Source organism: Bison bison, unplaced genomic scaffold (assembly GCF_000754665.1).
Source record: "Bison bison bison isolate TAMUID 2011002044 unplaced genomic scaffold, Bison_UMD1.0 scf7180017864213, whole genome shotgun sequence".
Classification (NCBI taxonomy): Eukaryota; Metazoa; Chordata; class Mammalia; order Artiodactyla; family Bovidae; genus Bison; species Bison bison.
The window spans coordinates 10,789,796-10,807,710 of record NW_011494785.1 but is presented as its reverse complement, the minus strand read 5'-3'; the positions used below and the strand labels follow the sequence as shown (position 1 = coordinate 10,807,710).

General features: G+C 53.7%; 1 protein-coding gene across 1 annotated transcript in view; it reads left to right on the top strand.

Moving 5' to 3' along the window:
* Positions 1-17,915, top strand: part of NRDE2 (NRDE-2, necessary for RNA interference, domain containing) — a 49,068-nt gene that overhangs the window by 23,710 nt on the left and 7,443 nt on the right. The window contains exons 5-10 of the mRNA XM_010845239.1: positions 5,628-6,078; positions 7,507-7,912; positions 9,260-9,393; positions 11,956-12,076; positions 14,276-14,451; positions 17,455-17,841. Of these exons, the coding sequence (XP_010843541.1) occupies positions 5,628-6,078; positions 7,507-7,912; positions 9,260-9,393; positions 11,956-12,076; positions 14,276-14,451; positions 17,455-17,841 (1,675 nt within the window). The remainder of the gene's footprint in view (positions 1-5,627; positions 6,079-7,506; positions 7,913-9,259; positions 9,394-11,955; positions 12,077-14,275; positions 14,452-17,454; positions 17,842-17,915) is intronic.

Below are 17,915 nucleotides of genomic sequence, written 5' to 3'. Positions count from 1 at the left end.
CTGCATACTGTCTCCTGAAACCTCATGGCAAGGGGTTGATGACGCTTTTAGTGCATCTGTGTATTTTGGAGTGGTATTAACGCTCCCTGAAGTCCTCTGGTCTTTTGTGCCTCAGTGTGGGGAGACCCGGCCAATGCTGGCAGGAACGGAGCGGGCAGCACCAGCTTGCACTTCTCTCCGCTTGGAGTCGGCCTGCCAACTTGCAGCTGCTCCAGGAGGAGGGCACGCTGATCTTACCCAGCCAGGGAGAGGACTCTCAGGGATGGAGGACCGTCGGAAGGTCACGCACCAGGAAGTGAGAGAGTTGGGATTTACACCCATACTTCTCTGGTGCTCTTCTGCCATCCCCAAAGAAGACACGGGTTCTGTGGTAGGACATTTTCTAGGTTGGGAAACAGAAGATGCTGGTTCTCCTTCTGACTTTGCCATTGACTAGTACCATAATCCCAAGCAAGTCACTTAACCCAGGGGGCCCCAACCCGCGGGTCGGTGACTGGCACCCTGTTGGGAACCCCGCCACACAGCCAGAGGTGGGGGGCGAGTGAGCAGGCTTCATCTGCTGCTCCTCAGTGCTGACCCATCCCTCCCGTCGATGGGAAAAAAGTCTTCCAGGAGACAGGTCCTTGGTGCCAAAAACAGGACCACTGGCTTAACCTTTCTGAGCCCCTGTGTCTTCATTTGTAAACTGGAAATTGTAACTCCTACATGCCTCACACAAATATCAGAAATATTTGATATGGAATTAGAAATTGGTGTGCAAAGATAAAGGCTTACTACCACAGTACTAGATTAAAAAAAGGAAGCAATATTCACAGAGTGGCTCTTGAACCTCTGCTAGTGAATGGCCCAGAGCTGAGGAAGAGAGTGACTGGAGACAACTTCATCCATCTAAGCTTGCAAAGCGACCACTCCAAAGGGTGCAGGGCACTGGCGAGATTTCCTAGTAATTTGCTAAAGCTCAAGTCAGGTAAAGTCTTGCTCAGATTAATAGCTGTACAACTGTTAGTGTCAGGATCTGGGAAGGTGGTGGTCCCGCGGCACGCTGAGCTGGTCAGCACGGTGGGGATACGGCATCAGGTCCTGAGTTTTCACACCTGTTAGGAGAGATCCTGACAAGCCACGAGCACTGGCAGGACAGGAGCAGACGCGTGGCTACACCGTCCCGCGAGGCCTGGGCGAGGGCTGTGGGCACCAGCCTGTGTCGGGCACGGCACCATCCTGTAGGCTTGCTGCACTCGGGAAGGTGGGTTGGCAGTGTCCTGTGTAACTTGGCAGGCGGCACCAGGACCGGTGAGTGGAAGTTTGGCTCGGCATGAAAGCGGGTCTGAGAGCGTGAGCGTCCCAGCAATGGCGTGCAGTGGATTGGAGCATTGCGGTAAACAGGGCTCAGGTTCTAAAGTTAGTGTGGAGCAGGTCCAGGCTACCTTCGGAAAGTTCCCTAGGACTAATACATTGTCTGTCAGGGAAGTTCAGCTTTCTTTTTTTTTTTTTTTTTGGCCATTTTTGGAAGAGTTTATTGTTTCTTTGGCTATCCACCAGCTGAAATAGTTGGCTCTTGTTTAGGAGCCAAGTTGTATGAAATGATAATGGTATTTTAAACTCATCTAGTCCTTACTGTATGGCTTAGCCTTTACACATATAAACTTTTTTGATCATCCTGGCAATTCTGCAACATAAGTTACTGTTACAGTTCCTGTTTTGCAGACGAGGAAACTGAGGCACAGTTTGTTTGTTTTTTAAAACTTGATTACGGTCACCCAGCTTAGTAAATGAAGAAGCTGGAATTTGGACCAAGGCAGTCAGGACTCTGGGAAGGCCTGTGTGAACTGAATTCTCCAAAGGAAAGGCAGGTTTATGTTGCCCAGCCCAGCCAGCCCTGCTGAGTGGGTTCAGGGCAGATTGGGTGCTTGATTTAAACATATTCTCTTCCCAAGCTTGCCCTCTTATGTTCTCGTTTCTTTTCTCTCTCTTTTTTCCCTCTGGTGACTAAATGCCTAATGTGTGTGCTTAGTTGCTGGTCGTGTCTGACTCTCTTGCAGCCCTATGGACTGTGACTTACAGGCTCCTCTGACCATGGAATTTTCCAGGCAAGAGTACTGCAGTGGGTTGCCATGCCCTCCTCCAGGGAACCTTCCCGACCCACGTCTCTTGCCTCTCCTGCATTGGCATGTGGATTCTTTACCACTAGCGCCATCTGGGAAGCCCCAAAGTGCCTATGTCTGATTTTATAATGGATACATTTGATATCATTCACTGAGCCTCCAGACAAAATGGGTGTCCCTACCTCTGGAATTGTTCAAGTGAAGACTAGCAGATTATTTGATACGGATTTTATAGGAAAAGTGCTTTTATTTGGGGGAACTATTGCATTAAATTACATCCGAGGTCCAGTCCAGTAATTAAGATTTTGTGATAAGTGATAAATTGGGTAGAACCTAAATGTCCAACAATAGGGAAATGGTTAAATAAATTATGGGGCACTTCCAGGGGGCCAGTGTGAAGTCAATAAAAATAGTTGTTTCTAAAACTAATGGCATGAAGAAATGCTTAAAAGTAGGGAGAAACGCGTGAAGCTCTGTATCAGCTATTTAAAATCAGGATATGTAAATGAATGTACATAATACATATGCACATTATCTGAGTGTTGATACTTAATAGTTGTATTCTCTTTTCTCCTGTATCATCTTCATCTGCTGCTGCTGCTGCTGCTAAGTCACGTCAGTTGTATCCGACTCTGTGCAACCCCATAGACGGCAGCCCACCAGGCTCCCCTGTCCCTGGGATTCTCCAGGCAAGAACACTGGAGTGGGTTGCCATTTCCTTCTCCAATGCATGAAAGTGAAAAGTGAAAGTGAAGTCGCTCAGTCATGTCCGACTCCTAGCGACCCAATGGATTGCAGCCTACCAGGCTCCTCCGCCCATGGGATTTTCCAGGCAAGAGTACTGGAGTGGGATGCCATTGCATTCTCCCATCTTCTTCATCTAGTTTGCTATAAAAGGAAGCTATAAGATCACCTTTATAAAATACAGTTTTAAAGCCAGAAAAGTCAGCAGACATTTTTTGAAATTGCTTGAATATCTAAAACATTGTTGACTTTTAGTGAAAATAGTTGTTCAGTTCAGTCGCTCAGTCGTGTCCGACTCTTTGCCACCCCATGAATCGCAGCAGGCCAGGCCTCCCTGTCCATCACCAACTCCTGGAGTTTACCCAAACTCATGTCCATCAAATCGGTGATGCCATCCAGCCATCTCATCCTCTGTCATCCCCTTCTCCTCCTGCCCTCAATCCCTCCCAGCATCAGGGTCTTTTCCAATGAGTCAAGTCTTCACATGAGGTGGCCAAAGTATCAGAGTTTCAGCTTCAACATCAGTCCTTCCAATGAACACCCAGGACTGATCTCCTTTAGGACGGACTGATTGGAACTTCTTGCATTCCAAGGGACTCTCAAGAGTCTTCTCCAACACCACAGTTCAAAAGCATCAATTCTTCAGCGCTCAGCTTTCTTCACAGTCCAACTCTCAATCCATATATGACCACTGGGAAAACCATAGCCTTGACTAGACGGAACTTTGTCGGCAAAGTCGTGTCCTTGCTTTTGAATATGCTACTAGGTTGGTCATAACTTTCCTTCCAAGGACCAAGTGACTTAATTTCATGGCTGCAATCACCATCTGCAGTGATTTTGGAGCCCAGAAAAATAAAGTCTGATGCTGTGTCCACTGTTTCCCCATCTATTTCCCATGAAGTGGTGGGACTGGATGCCATGATGTTAGTTTTCTGAATGTTGAGCTTTAGGCTAACCTTTTCACTCTCCTCTTTCACTGTCATTAAGAGGCTCTTTAGTTTGTCTTCACTTTCTGCCATAAGGGTGGTGTTGTCTGCTTATCTGAGGTTATTGATATTTCTCCTGGCAATCTTGATTCCAGCTTGTGCTTCCTCCAGCCCAGCGTTTCTCATATGTACTCTGCATAGAAGGTAAATAAGCCTTGACGTACTCCTTTTCCTATTTGGAACCAGTCTGTTGTTCCATGTCATAGTAATCAGGGAGAACAAAACTCGTTTTTAACTTAACGTTTGTTTCTTAGGGCAGCGGTCCCCAATCTTTTTGGCACCGGGGTCCAGTTTCCGCAGACGGAGGTGTGGCGAAGGGAGTAGTTTTGGGCTGACGCGTGCATGTCGGGGCCCACACTGCCCTGAGGGTCTCATGTCCTGCCGCTGCTGGTCTGACCGCAGGCGGAGCTCAGCAGGCGTGCGAGCGGTGGGCAGCGGCTGCAAGCAGGGCGCACGGCACTCGTCCGCCCGCCGCGCAGCCTCCCGCAGCCTCCTCAGGCTCCTTTCCACTCTGTCCACACCGCTCCTCCCAGAGAAGATCACTGTCCCGAGTTTTTCCGTCAGCGAGCGTGTTTGTCTGTCAGGGTTTCATGTAAACGGACTCGGCTGGCGTGTGCGCGTCTGTGTCCGACTCCGAGTTTCTCCGGGGCGCCTGTCGCGGCTCGTGCCTCTCCGGCTGGGAGTGTCCCTCCGCGGCCGCTCCGCCGTCTGCTCATCCGTTCTTCTGTGGGTGGGCCCTGGCCCTTCTCCAGCGTTTGCTGGTACGAGTACGCTTGTAACAAGCTTGCGAGAACGCTTGTGCACAGCCCTTTGTGTAGGGTTGCGGTTTCCCTTTTCTTGGGTAAATCCCTGGGAATAGAATTGCTGGGCCACGGGGCGAGGTCTGCGTTTGGGTTTCGTTTGTTTTTAAACTGCCAGGCCCGTTCCCCCCAGCGGCCCGTGAGCCCCGGCTCCCCTCCAGGTCGCTGGCCGCGGCTCGGTGTCGCCGGGCCTTTCCCTCATCCTGGCTGTCCTGGTGGGTCTGCGCTCGGGGCACCGTGGTTCTCGCTGGCCTGTCGTTGGTGACTCACGACGCTGACCACTTCTTCATGTGTTTACCGGCCGCGCGTGTCTTTTGTGCCGTTTCTGCTCACATCTTTTGCTGATGTTTGAATTGGGTTGTTTGTGTAGCACACACACGGAAAGGGCACAGTTTTCCTCAGCTTTCCTACAGATACTCAGCAGTCATGTGTCTGTAGCTCCGGGGACGCCTACACGACCCATAAAAGCATTTTAGAGCCCAGCCTCTTTTCCTGTAGGGTAGAAAATAGCCAAATGTAATTTTATTTGACACACTTTGTCTCGGGATTAAAAAAAGAACCTTAGACCTCTCTATTATTTTCTGAAGTAGACAGCACAGAGGAAAAGGGACTGGTGTAGGAGACGGAGGGCCTGGTGTCACCTGAGGCCTCAGCGTCCTTCTTTAAGAACACCGTCGAGGGGGAGGCGATGGTTTCCCCTCGCCTGTCACCCGCGGTGCGGCCTGAGGTGGCGTGATGACGGTGCTGTGCAGAGCTTAGGGGCGGGTAGGTACTAAGGTCTGGAAGACAGGCGTGATCTGAAATTCGTGAGACGCAGACGAAACAGCAGGATAGAGGAAAAGTCCTCGTACTTCTCCGAGTAGAAACAGTTTGGAGGGAAGGTGAGTTTGAGTACATGAACTTAACTGGCAGAGCCAGAGTGCCTGCTGGGCCTTCGGTCCATGGAGCCAGTGCGCGTGTTCTCTCGGTAACCTGTTTTATTTTTCAAACATTAGATACAAGAGGAAAGGAGACTCCTGCCTCGGCCTCAACCCGAAGAAGCAATGTATATCTTGGGAGGGGACTTCCACAGAAAAGAAGCGTTCCCACAAGCACATCGAGCGCTACTTTACGAAGAAGAGCGTGGGGTTGATGAACGTGGACGGCCTCGCCGTCAGCAGTCAGCCCGAAGCTCCGGCGTTGCAGCCGCTCTCCTTTATCCCGGTGAAGGGCGTGGATGACGCGGCTCCCCCTGCTACCAGCTGGCTGAACCCTCTGGGGATTTACGATCAAGCCACTACGCAGTGGTTACAGGGACAGGGTCCTTCAGAGCAGGAGTCCAGGCCACCAGACTCACAGCCCGACAGAGAGAGCGCGCTCCTCAAGGCCAGGGTGGAGGAGTTTAACAGGAAGGTTCGCGAGAGCCCTCGGGACACGGAGCTGTGGATGGCCTTCGTTGCTTTCCAGGTGAGCGTCGAGGTCCCAGGTCTCCCACCTGGGAATGGCGGCCCTAGCGTTGGGCACTGGTTTATCCTGCAGTGACTCTTGAGCTCCTGTGAGGAACCCTGGTGCTGGGCCTCTAAAGATTAGAATAGAGCCCTTGCCCTGAGTTTGCTCAAAGCCCAGTGATGAAGACTGATGTGTGAGGGGTAACTGCAGTCTGGGGTAGGACATGCTATGACACAGAAGCGGGGGATGGAATGAGGGGGTGACTTGCCACTTGGGTGTAAGAAATGGCCTCCAAGAGATGGTGAGCCGTGAACAGAACCGGGGTGGGTGCACGCCACGCAGCGGGGAGGCGTTCCTGAAGTGCCGAGAGAACGTGCGGGGTGCACGGGGCGGTCTGCAGGGACGGGGTTGGAGTTACTGGCTCCCTTTCTGAAATATGTGCATCTGTCTTTGTCCCACTTATTTTTGGAACCACTTATGTAATTACCACATTTGTCCCACATTCGGCTGTGTTATTGGTAAAATCGGCTTTTCAGAAAAGGTTTTCAAGACACTGCATGCTAGTTATTGATACAGAAGTCTAAGTTTAAAATGACAGGGACTCTGCAGGTGGTCCAGTGGCTAAGTCTCCAAGCTCCACATGCAGAGGGCTCGGGTTCAATCCCTGGCCAGGGAACTAGATCCCGCAAGCTGCAGCTGAGACCTGGTGTAGCCAGGTAAATAAATACATAAGTAAATCAGTCCAGTTCAGTCGCTCGGTCATGTCTGACTCTTTGTGACCCCACGGACTGCAGCACGCCAGGCCTTCTTGTCCATCACCAACTCCCAGAATTTACCCAGAGTCATGTCCATCGAGTTGGTGATGTCATCCAGCTATCTCATCCTCTGGCATCCCCTTCTCCTCCCGCCTTCAATCTTTCCCAGCATCAGGGTCTTTTCCAAGGAGTCAGTTCTTTGCATCAGGTGGCCAAAGTATTGGAGTTTCAGCTTCAGCATCAGTCCTTCCAGTGAATATTCAGGACTGATTTCCTTTAGGAGGGACTGGTTGGATCTCCTTGCAGTCCAAGGGACTCTCGAGAGAGAGTGGATAGGGCTTCCCAGGCGGTGCCTGCCAGTGCAGGAGACCTAAGAGATGGGGTTCGATCCCCAGGTCAGGAAGATCCCCTGGAGGAGGAAATGGCAACTCACTTCAGAATTCTTGCCTGGAGAGTCCCATGGACAGGGGCATCTGGTGGGCTACAGTCCATGGGGTCTCAGGGAGCTGGACACGTCTTACCGACTAAACTCCCAACCCCAAACATAAGACCAGAGCTACTGACCCGAAGAGCACTTCACTGTGTGGCATGAGCAGCCCTGTGGGCCTTGTAAGTCACTCCGCAAGCAGCGCTGACACCCCCGGTCCCCCGGTTCCACTTGCCCATACGAGTGGGTGTTTTTGTTGTTGAGGACGAGCTCATGAGAAGTCCGGGCCTCTATGCTGTGGAGGAAGGAGAGCCGGAGACGCGGAAGCGGTCCCTCCGGCTGGTCCTGGAGAAGAAGCTGGCCATCCTGGAGCGGGCCATTGAGAGCAACCCGAGCAGTGTGGACCTGAAGCTCGCCAAGCTGAAGCTCTGCGCCGAGTTCTGGGAGCCCGCCACTCTGCTCAAAGAGTGGCAGAAACTGATCTTCTTACATCCCAACAACACAGCCCTCTGGCAGAAATACCTGTTGTTCTGCCAGAGCCAGTTCAGCACCTTCTCCGTATCAAAAATTCAGAGTCTGTATGGGAAGTGCTTGAGCACCCTGTCCGCCGTGAGGGACGGTAGCATCGTCTCCCACCCCGAGCTGCCCGGCACCGAGGAGGCCATGTTTGGTAAGGAGACAGGGACCCAGTCCAGTGACGTGGGAGGGGCTGTTCTTTCTTTTGGCTTCATTGAAAATAGTTTATCTTTGACTTATTTTAGGAAAGTCTAAGTCGATAAAACTGATGCTTAAAAAAGGGTATTATGACTCCTTTTGACGATGGGTACCCCCCTCCCCCCCCACCTTCTGGGCATCGGGAGGCATTATTAAGCCAGTACAGTTCAGAAAATATTGCCAGACTAGAAGTTCCAGCTTTTCCAGTTGTTATTCAGGTAAACGCAGTCTCTTAACTGCTTTGGCTGTTGGTGGCCCCGTCTGTGGAGATGCCCACGTCTCGCCCGTTGTGGGGGCGTGGGCGGTCACGCGTGCAGGGTGCCCTGGCTGGCTGGAATTCACTAGTAGATACAGGTTCCTGGCGTCATTATACTGGGAACGTTTTCAGTAGGTCCCGAAGGACACTAGACTATATTACACATTTTGTCCAGTAGTGAGATCCAGAGATGGCCTGTTTTACTGGAGTGTATCACTCCTGACCTGAATGCTGGGTTTGCCCTTCACAGGCTCCTGTGTGACCTTGGGTAGGTTCCTTAACCTGTTTGACCGGTCGTTTCTCCCCCAGCAACAGCAGTCCAATACCTGCTTCCCAGGAGGGCTGTGCCTGTCAGCTGAGATGGTATATGGGGAGCCTAGCTCAGGGTTTTACTCAAATCCCTTTGATTTGATCAAATCCCTGCTATTGAATATTGCTACTAATTTCTAAAGACAGAAGAAATATATTGCTCTAGAAATAATAAGCAGTTGTGTCACTGCCTTAAAGGGCCTCATATTTGATATTATGTGTTGGTATGCTCAAACAGCTTAATGGTATCTCTTAGAGAGAATTGTACCACAGTTTAAATGAAAATTTCAAACATGGAACCCAGATTTGTTTACAGCAGGACTGAGTCTGTGATGGAAATTGCTGGTGAATAATGCCATCTAGTGATCAGCTGAGTACAGAGCTTGGCTCTGATTAAAAAAAAAAATCTACTGCGCCATCCTTTCCCCAGAGTTTTTCTTGTAATAATGAGCTCTGAGTACTTGATAAGCAATATTCAGACCATCCCCTGGTCTTGTTTTATTGTTACTATTTGTACTCTGTGGCCTTTCCTTTAAAAGTGAGAATACGTGTATCATGATCGCAGTACTGTTACGTGGGTCCTTTAAACTCAGGACTTGCTCGTCTGATTTGAAGCTGTGACAGTCACTGGTTTTGGGGAGAAGACGGCCTGGGTGCTGAGCTGCGTGTCTGTGGGGGCTGCTCTCTCCCTGCCCAGGCGCTCACCGGGGCTCGTCCCCTTTGCTTTCCCGCCTGCAGCCCTCTTCCTCCAGCAGTGCCACTTCCTGCGGCAGGCTGGCCACTCCGAGAAGGCCGTGTCTCTGTTCCAGGCCATGGTCGACTTCACATTCTTCAAGCCGGACAGCGTGAAGGGCCTGCCCACCAAAGGCCAGGTGCGTGTCCCGCCTGAGTTCCCTGCTCCCGTCTCGGCCCCTCCCTCTTCTGGGGAAGGGTGTGGGTAATAGGAGTTGACGGTAGTATTTTCAAAATATTTACATCCTCCTTACATCAGTTGAGGGTTGTCTCAGAAATATCCTGGCAATCCAAGGAAAAGTCCGCCACAAAAGCAGTGAAGCATTGAGAGCGGAAAGACGATCCCTCCACCTCCCAGCTATAAAGACTCACTGATGTCCTTTATTTCCCCCTTACTTTCACCCCTGTTTAAATGCTAGTTACCACCCACCTCCAGGGAAGCAGTTACCATGCCTTTTTTTTAATTTTTCATAATTTCATTTATTTATTTGACTAGGCCTCTGTGTCTGTGCAGGCTGTTCTCTAGGTGTGGTGCTTGGGCTTCTCATTGCCGTGGTTTCTCTTGTTGTGGAGCAGGGGCTCTAGAGTGTTTCAGCTTCAGTGCTTAGAACCCCCGGGCTCCGTGGCGCAGACTCCGGAGCCGTGATCCCTGGGCTCCAGACCGCAGACTCAGGAGTCGTGAACCCCCTGCCCCCCGCCCCCGGGCTCTGGAGCGCAGACTCAGGAGTCGTGATTCCCTCGGGCTCTAAGGCGCAGACTCAGGAGTCGTGATCCCTCGGGCTCTGGGGTGCAGACTCAGGAGTTGTGACCCCAGGCTCTGGGGCGCAGACTCAGGAGTCGTGACCCCGGGCTCTGGGGCGCAGACTCAGGAGTCATGAACCCCGGGCTCTGGGGTGCAGACTCAGGAGTCATGATCCCCGGGCTCTGGGGCGCAGACTCAGGAGTCGTGACCCCGGGCTCTGGGGCGCAGACTCAGGAGTCATGAACCCCGGGCTCTGGGGTGCAGACTCAGGAGTCATGATCCCCGGGCTCTGGGGCGCAGACTCAGGAGTCGTGACCCCGGGCTCTGGGGCGCAGACTCAGGAGTCATGAACCCCGGGCTCTGGGGTGCAGACTCAGGAGTCATGATCCCCGGGCTCTGGGGCGCAGACTCAGGAGTCGTGACCCCGGGCTCTGGGGCGCAGACTCAGGAGTCATGAACCCCGGGCTCTGGGGTGCAGACTCAGGAGTCATGATCCCCGGGCTCTGGGGCGCAGACTCAGGAGTCGTGACCCCGGGCTCTGGGGCGCAGACTCAGGAGTCATGAACCCCGGGCTCTGGGGTGCAGACTCAGGAGTCATGATCCCCGGGCTCTGGGGCGCAGACTCAGGAGTCGTGACCCCGGGCTCTGGGGCGCAGACTCAGGAGTCATGAACCCCGGGCTCTGGGGTGCAGACTCAGGAGTCATGATCCCCGGGCTCTGGGGCGCAGACTCAGGAGTCGTGACCCCGGGCTCTGGGGCGCAGACTCAGGAGTCGTGACCCCGGGCTCTGGGGCGCAGACTCAGGAGTCGTGACCCCGGGCTCTGGAGCGCAGACTCAGGAGTCGTGACCCCGGGCTCTGGGGCGCAGACTCAGGAGTCATGAACCCCGGGCTCTGGGGTGCAGACTCAGGAGTCATGATCCCCGGGCTCTGGGGCGCAGACTCAGGAGTCGTGACCCCGGGCTCTAGAGTACAGACTCAGGAGTCGTGACCCCCCCACTCCCCGTCCCCCCAGTCTGGGGCTCTAAGGCGCAAACTCGGGAGCCGTGATCCCTCGGGCTCTGGGGCGCAGACCCAGGAGTTGTGATCCCTCGGGCTCTGGGGCACAGACTCAGTAGCTGTTGTGCACGGGCTTAGTTGTCCCTCCGTGGGATCTTCTTGGACCTGGGATCCAACCTGTGTCCCCTGCATTGGCAGGCAGATTGTTTACCAATGAGCCACCCTCTGGTTAACCTTTCCTCTACCGAAAACCTTGGCTAAAGTTGCAGTGAAATTACACGTTGGTGCTTGTCAACACTGATCCTAATTTGGGTGGGGGGCGGGGAGCGGGAGTGATATAAGAAAACATTTTTCCTTTTTCCACTTAAGAAAAGTCAGTTTTCTACCTGACGAAGAGGGTCTGGTAGGAGACGGACAGGGTAGCTCAATTTATGGTGAACTTTCCGAGGTCTTTGGTGACAGGCTAAGGTCTCCATCTTGTGGAGCTTTCATGAACTGCCTGTAAAAACTATTTTTAATTATCATTATTTTTAACCTTTCTTTTCTGCACAAAATTGGGGTCAGGAATGTTGGTTAGTATTGACAGAACTGATTGTTAGTATAGTAAGCCAGGTAGCACAGTTATTTTAAAACATGTTTTGCTGTTTTAAGAACCTGCTATACTATAGAAGTGACTGAGTCTCTCTGTAGAGCCTGGGGTGTGGTCAGGGGTCAGGGTCAGAGCTGCCCTCATCCCCACTCCTTGACTGACAGTCTCTGTGATGGGAGGCCTTGCTGACGAGGGTTGCAGCAGCGCCCTGGGCTAAAGCCTGGCCCAGGACCAGTCCACGCGCTTGAGGCTTCAAATACTCTGGAGCACATGACCAAACCTCAATACATCTTCCCAGCACACAGCAGGGGCTCGGTGCTTGTTGGCACAGAGCTGAACGTGGCGGCAACCTCCGTGTTTTACACCTCGACAGGTGGAGTTCTTTGAGCCCTTCTGGGACAGCGGCGAGCCCCGGGCTGGGGAGAAGGGCGCCCGAGGCTGGCGAGCCTGGATGCACCAGCAGGAGTGGGGCGGCTGGGTGGCCGTCGGCGCAGGTGAGGCGCCTCTCGGGGGAGGGCCGCTGCCTCTTCCTCGGGGGTTTTCTGTTTTCCTGGCTTGTTGGTGTGTGCCGGCTGTTCCTCAGGAGCTCAGGAACGTTGTGCAGATCCCGCGAGTGGCCTGGGAGCGCAGGCTGTTCTTCCTCTGAGACACCCTGAAGCAGCCCCCGCCGCCCCTGCTGAGAGGTCGGGGAAGAGTACACGGGGCTTCTGTGCCGCCCTTCGCCCCGCTGCACCGGCGGTGGAGGTCGCTGCTGGTAGTCCGCAGAGTCCGCTCAGATTTCGCCCGTGCTGCAGGCGCTCACTTCTGCCTGTGTCTGCCCAGCACTCTGCGTTTATCCCTGTGCGGCTTCAGGCAGCCCCGCCGCGGTCTCCCTGCAGAGCCCTGCCTCCCTCGAGGCCCCTGTGCGCCCCCTTCTGGCTCCACACCCCCCACCCGTCCCCGGCCTACCCCCAGCCCACTGCGAGTCCCTTCTCCATTTCCGTTCCACTGCTGTCTTCTTTCACCTGTTTATATAAGTGGAATTGTATGTAACTCTTTTCAGCATTTCTAATTGTAACACACACACACAATTTACCATTCTAGCCGTTTTTAAGTGTGCAGTGGTGACATAGGTCGCTGTCACCCATCGTCAGCTACGTCCCCCTCAGCTCCTCCGTCTCCCCCAGCGCCCCGGCGCCCGTCCAGCTCACTCCCCATCCCCACGACTCCCACCACCCGGCTTCTGCCGATTGGATCCAAGCACCTGAAGAGCACTGCGCATCAGTGCTGCTTGGCTCACGCAGTGTGGTGTCCTCGAGGCTTACGCGGTGCGCAGCACGCGCCAGTATTCCTTCCCAGAGGCTGAATGATTTCCCACCGTGTGCATATCTCACACACACACACACACACACACACACACACACACACACACACGACGCATCGCTTCCCCTTTTGGCGGTGGTGAATATACCACTAGGACCGTGGATGTGCAGATTCCTGTTTGAGTCCTTGAGCCCCAACTTTCGGTTCTTTGGGAAATGCACCCAGGGGTAAACTGCCAGCTCACGCGGTGCTTCTGCCTGATTCTTTGCGGAGCCCTCACACGGCATTTCCACAGCAGCTGCACCATCTCGCATGCTCAGCACCAGCGCAGCAGGGTCCTGAGCTCCTCGAATCCTCACTGGCAGGCGCACTCTGTGTAGCGTTTGAAGATCGGCTCTCCTCGTTGGCAGAACGCCCGAGGTCTGCCACACCGTGCGTGCCGGCAGTGGTGTCCTGTGTTTTGCTCGGTGGTGCCCGCAGCATAGCTGTGCCATAGTTTCTCTAGGCACCTAGTATAGGACTCTTGCCTTGTTGCCAGTTTTGGGCTTTTATGAATCAACTGCTGTGGGCATTAGTGTAAAGGTTTTGTGGGAACATCGGTTTTCATTTTTCTGGGATCAGCACCCAAGAATACAACTTCTAGGTCTCATGGCCAGTGCGTTTAGTTTCCTAAGAAACCGCCAGACTTCTCCGGGCGGCCACACCGTTGTACGTGCTGTGTTTATTTTTAAGTTTGTTGACTTCAGTGGAAAACTCAGACTTTTTTCCTTTTTTTATTCTGCATGTTCAGAGTTAGGAAACAAAGTGAAATAAAATATAGGCTATCTTGAATTGCCTCTTTCTTTAAAACAAAGTGAACACGGATGACAGTCACAGGCCACTGATGGCTTAAGACGGTCGGGAGCAGCGTATCACTAGGCGTCCTTCAGCGTTCTGGAACTGTGTGTGCGACACAGTAGCTGCTGGCAACACATGGTGTTTTAATTAAAATTAGTTGAAATAAAATTTGAAATTCAGTTATTCTACCAGCTACGATTCACATGCCCAGCAGGTCACATGTGGCTACCATATCACACAGAATTAGAACATTCTCATCATCACAGAAAGTTCTCCTGGACAGTTCTCTTCTAAAATACGTGTCATTCCCATTTTTAATTGCTGTGATAGCATAAAGAATCATCTGATTTCATCAGTTCACCTTCCTTTTCTGGGAACCTGACTGATTACGGGAGAGTCCGTAAATGCCGCTGAGCGGCCTGGAAGGCCGGGCCTGGGTCACGCTCATCTCGGCCTTCTGGTGCCCACCGTGCCCCTGGCCCTGGCAGAGGGGTTGAGGGTTGAGGGTGGTGCTCCCTGCTGGTTGGGTCGCTGGAGGTTTCATTCTCGCCTAGATGACGACGACGAGGAGCCGGAGGAGGAAGACCAGGAGATTAGAGACAAGGCTCTGCCCCGGTGGCAGATCTGGCTGGCCGCCGAGCGGTCCCGAGACCACAGGCACTGGAGGCCGTGGCGCCCGGACAAGGCCAGGAAGCAGACGGAGGAAGACTGCGAGGACCCCGAGAGACAGGTGAGGCCCTTCCCATCCCCCAGCAGCGGTCGTTTGCTCTCCCGTCCCCGCTGGGTTTCCGTTCCCAGAAGGAACCCGCTGCCCTTGCTGAGCCCACGCCTGGCTCAGGAGAGGCCGACCTGCTCCCACTCCCGTCTCCAGAAACATCCTCTCCTGGGAAAGCGGCAGGACCTCGTTGGCTGCTGGTGATGGAGGAGGCTCGGCGCTCTCGCCCTGACGGTCCCTGTGCCCGAGGAGGTGGTTGGGTCTGGTGGTCAGCCCTCCGGAGACTGTCTTCCAAGGCTGGAAACCATGGAGTCACTGTCCTAGCTTCTTCCTCTGAGTCCACTTTCCCCGCTTTTGATCCTTGAAGATGCGTGTGTGCGTGTGACTCGGGAAACGGGGGCAGGAGGTGCAGGCCGTGGGGACGGGGTGTCCAGGCCCATCCTCCTGGGGAGGGAGTAGTGTTTATTGAGCGATGGTGCTCGCCAGGTGCTCGGCTGCCTCCCTCACGGCCTGGTGCCCTGCTGTACGGTTGGCAGCTCGGCAGCTTTCTGTCGTCGTTGTTCAGTCGCTAAGTCGTGTCCAATTCTTTGTGACCCCGTGAACTGCAGCACGCCAGGCTCCTCCGTCCTCCACTATCTCCTGGAGTTTGCGCAGATTCATGTCCATTGAGCTGGTGATGCCATCCAGCCATCTCATTCTCTGTCTTCCCTTTCTTCTCCTGCCTTCGATCTTTCCCACATCAGGGTCTTTTCCAGTGAGTTGGCTCTTCACATCAGGTGGCTAGAGTATTGCAGCTTCAACATCAGTCCTTCTAATGAATACTCAGGGTTGATTACCTTTAGGACTGACTGGTTTGATCTCCATGCAGTCCAGGGGACTCTCAAGAGTCTTCTCCAACACCACAATTCGAAAGCATCAATTCTTTGGGGCTCAGTCTTCTTTATGGTTCAGCTCTCACATCCACACATGACTGCTGGAAAAACCATGGCTTTGGTTATATGGGTTTGTCAGCAAAGTGAAGTCTCTGCTTTTTAATACACTGTCTAGGTTTGTCATAGCTTTACTCCCAAGAAGCAAGCATCTTTTAATTTCATGGTTGCAGTCACCTCCACAGTGATTTTGGAGCCCAAGAAGTTTTACATTAAAATAAAGGAAATTCTATTTCAATACCTGGAATTGAGCCACTTTGACAAATACCAACTACAGTCTACCCCAAACAATGAGGGGGTTAGGGTCATCAGCCCCCAGCAGGTGAAAATCTCAGTATAACTTTGTAGTCAGCCCTTTGCATCCAAGGTTCCATAGCCTCAGATTCAACTAGCTGTGGGTCATGTAGTCCCGGGGGGACATGTTTAGTGAAAAAACCCATGTGCAAGTTAGAGTCTGGGTCCTCGGCGTGCCTGGCCTGTGAGAGTCACGGGTACAGACCGAGAGGCCTTACAGCAGCGAGGCTCCCGGGCTCTGACAAAGCACGAGCCTCGGGGGCAGAGGCTTCTCCTGTTTGCATCTGTGTCCCCAGTGTCTGGACAGAGGTTGCCCCGTGACAAGGCCTCCGCCAGTCCTGGATGTTGAGCGAGCATCTGTTTGATCTGGGAGCTTACAGTCCAGCAGAGGGATCGGCATGACTGAAGGCCCTGGAGGGCCTGGGGTGTCCCAGGAGAGGCAAACGGGGTGGCCAGAGTGGAGTTAAGAAACCAGGATCGGGGAGAAGGAGAGAGGTGCTCTCTGGGCCGGAGGGAGTGGCCAGGGAATCGAGTCTGTATGCGAGGTCCCCGCCCTGGCTGAGCCCGAGTTTTCCGAAGGCGGGTGGGGTTTGTCTTTGGCGTGTGTGGGTTTTACAGAGTTCATGGCTGACCTCCAGAAGTTAGTTCTCAAGGCTCAGCAATTTGACAGTTTCCCGGAAGCTCATTCCTGGAGCTAAGTACTGCTGTGAGTGATTTCTTAGATTTCTCTACTTTAGTGAAAACCTGGAGGAGAAAAGCTTTGTGATGAGTTGGTGGTTCTGATGGGTCGAGCCCCAGGGAGTCCAGTCTTACTGTGCTCGTGTTTTGATTTCCTCTTTGCTGACGGCCACAGAGGCCAGGCGGGCAGCCAGGGTGGCAGGCGGCGCGCAGTCCCCTTTAAACCGTGGCCTCGCGGTTTAAGGCTGTACGTGAAGCCAGCGGTGAGCGTGGTTAGCCTGAGGCCCTGATGGTTGCTCCCAGCACGGCCCGTTGTCCCACAGTGTCCTTTTTCCTTTGCTGCTGTTTATATATTTTGGAGCATATTTTTCATTTCCTGAAGCAATTTGGTACAAAGAAACCACAAAATAGTAATGTTCTTCTATCTTGAAATAAAAATTTTTTCCAACTGTAATTTATGAAAGTAACTACAAAAGCAACGACGTGTGTTCTCAGAAGCGAATGCGATTCTGGATTTCCTGTGAATCCATTAGGCGACTTTGAAAGTCCCTGCTGTGGTGTCCCCTCCTGTGGAGGGTGCCCAGGAGGTGTGAGACGCTGCCCCCAGCGCCCACCCGCCTGCCCTCAGCTCGCCTCATTTTACAGAAAACCTAGCTCCTGTGTGTTTAAAATTGAGTCGTGTTGGCACATATCCATATAAAAAGAATTGCTGAGGGTGGTGAGGGGTTACCCTGGTGGCTCAGTGGTAGAGAATCCACCTGCCAAGCAGGAGACACGGGCTCAGTCCCTGGTCGGGAAGAGCCCACACGCGTGGAGCAACGAAGCCCGTGTGCCCTGGGGCGCGGGCTCCGCAACAAGAGATGCCTCTGCAGGGAGCGCCTGGCACCGTGGCTCGAGAAGAGCCCCGTTCACGGCGACAGGAGAGGAGCCCGCACAGCAGCAAGGACCACGCACAACCACACGGCTCACAGAAGCGCGGGAGCCTCGTGGGGCTCTTGTGTGCGGGGAGCCTCGTGGGGCTCTCGTGCGCGGGAGCCTCGTGGGGCTCTCGTGCGCGGGGAGCCTCGTGGGGCTCTCGCGCGCTGCGCTCGGTCACTGGGGTTTTGTCTCCCTGCAGGTGTTGTTTGACGACCTCGGGCAGTCTCTGATCCGACTGTCCAGCCCGGATCTCCAGTTTCAGATGATGGCGGCCTTCCTGCAGTTCCTGGGGGTGCCTTCCGGCTTCAGCCCCCCCACCCCCTGCCTCTATCTGGCCATGGATGAGAACAGCATCTTCGACAGCGAACTTTATGATGAAAAGCCTTTGACTTTCCTCGACCTCTCCTGCTCCGGCGTCAGCTGTGTGGGCCGCATGGAGCCTCTGGGTGGCCGGCGCTGGCCCCGGGGTCCCAGTCGAGAGGGCGAGGAGGTTATCCGCAATGTCTTCCACCTGGCACTGCCTCTGTTTGCAGGCAGGGAGCGGTCTCAGCTCTGCGTCTCCTGGCTACGGTACGAGATCACCAAGGTAACGCCGGGACCCCCTCCCCTGGGTGGGGACCTCGGCTCCTGTCGCGGGGTGTTGGTGGGGCGGCCGAGCTC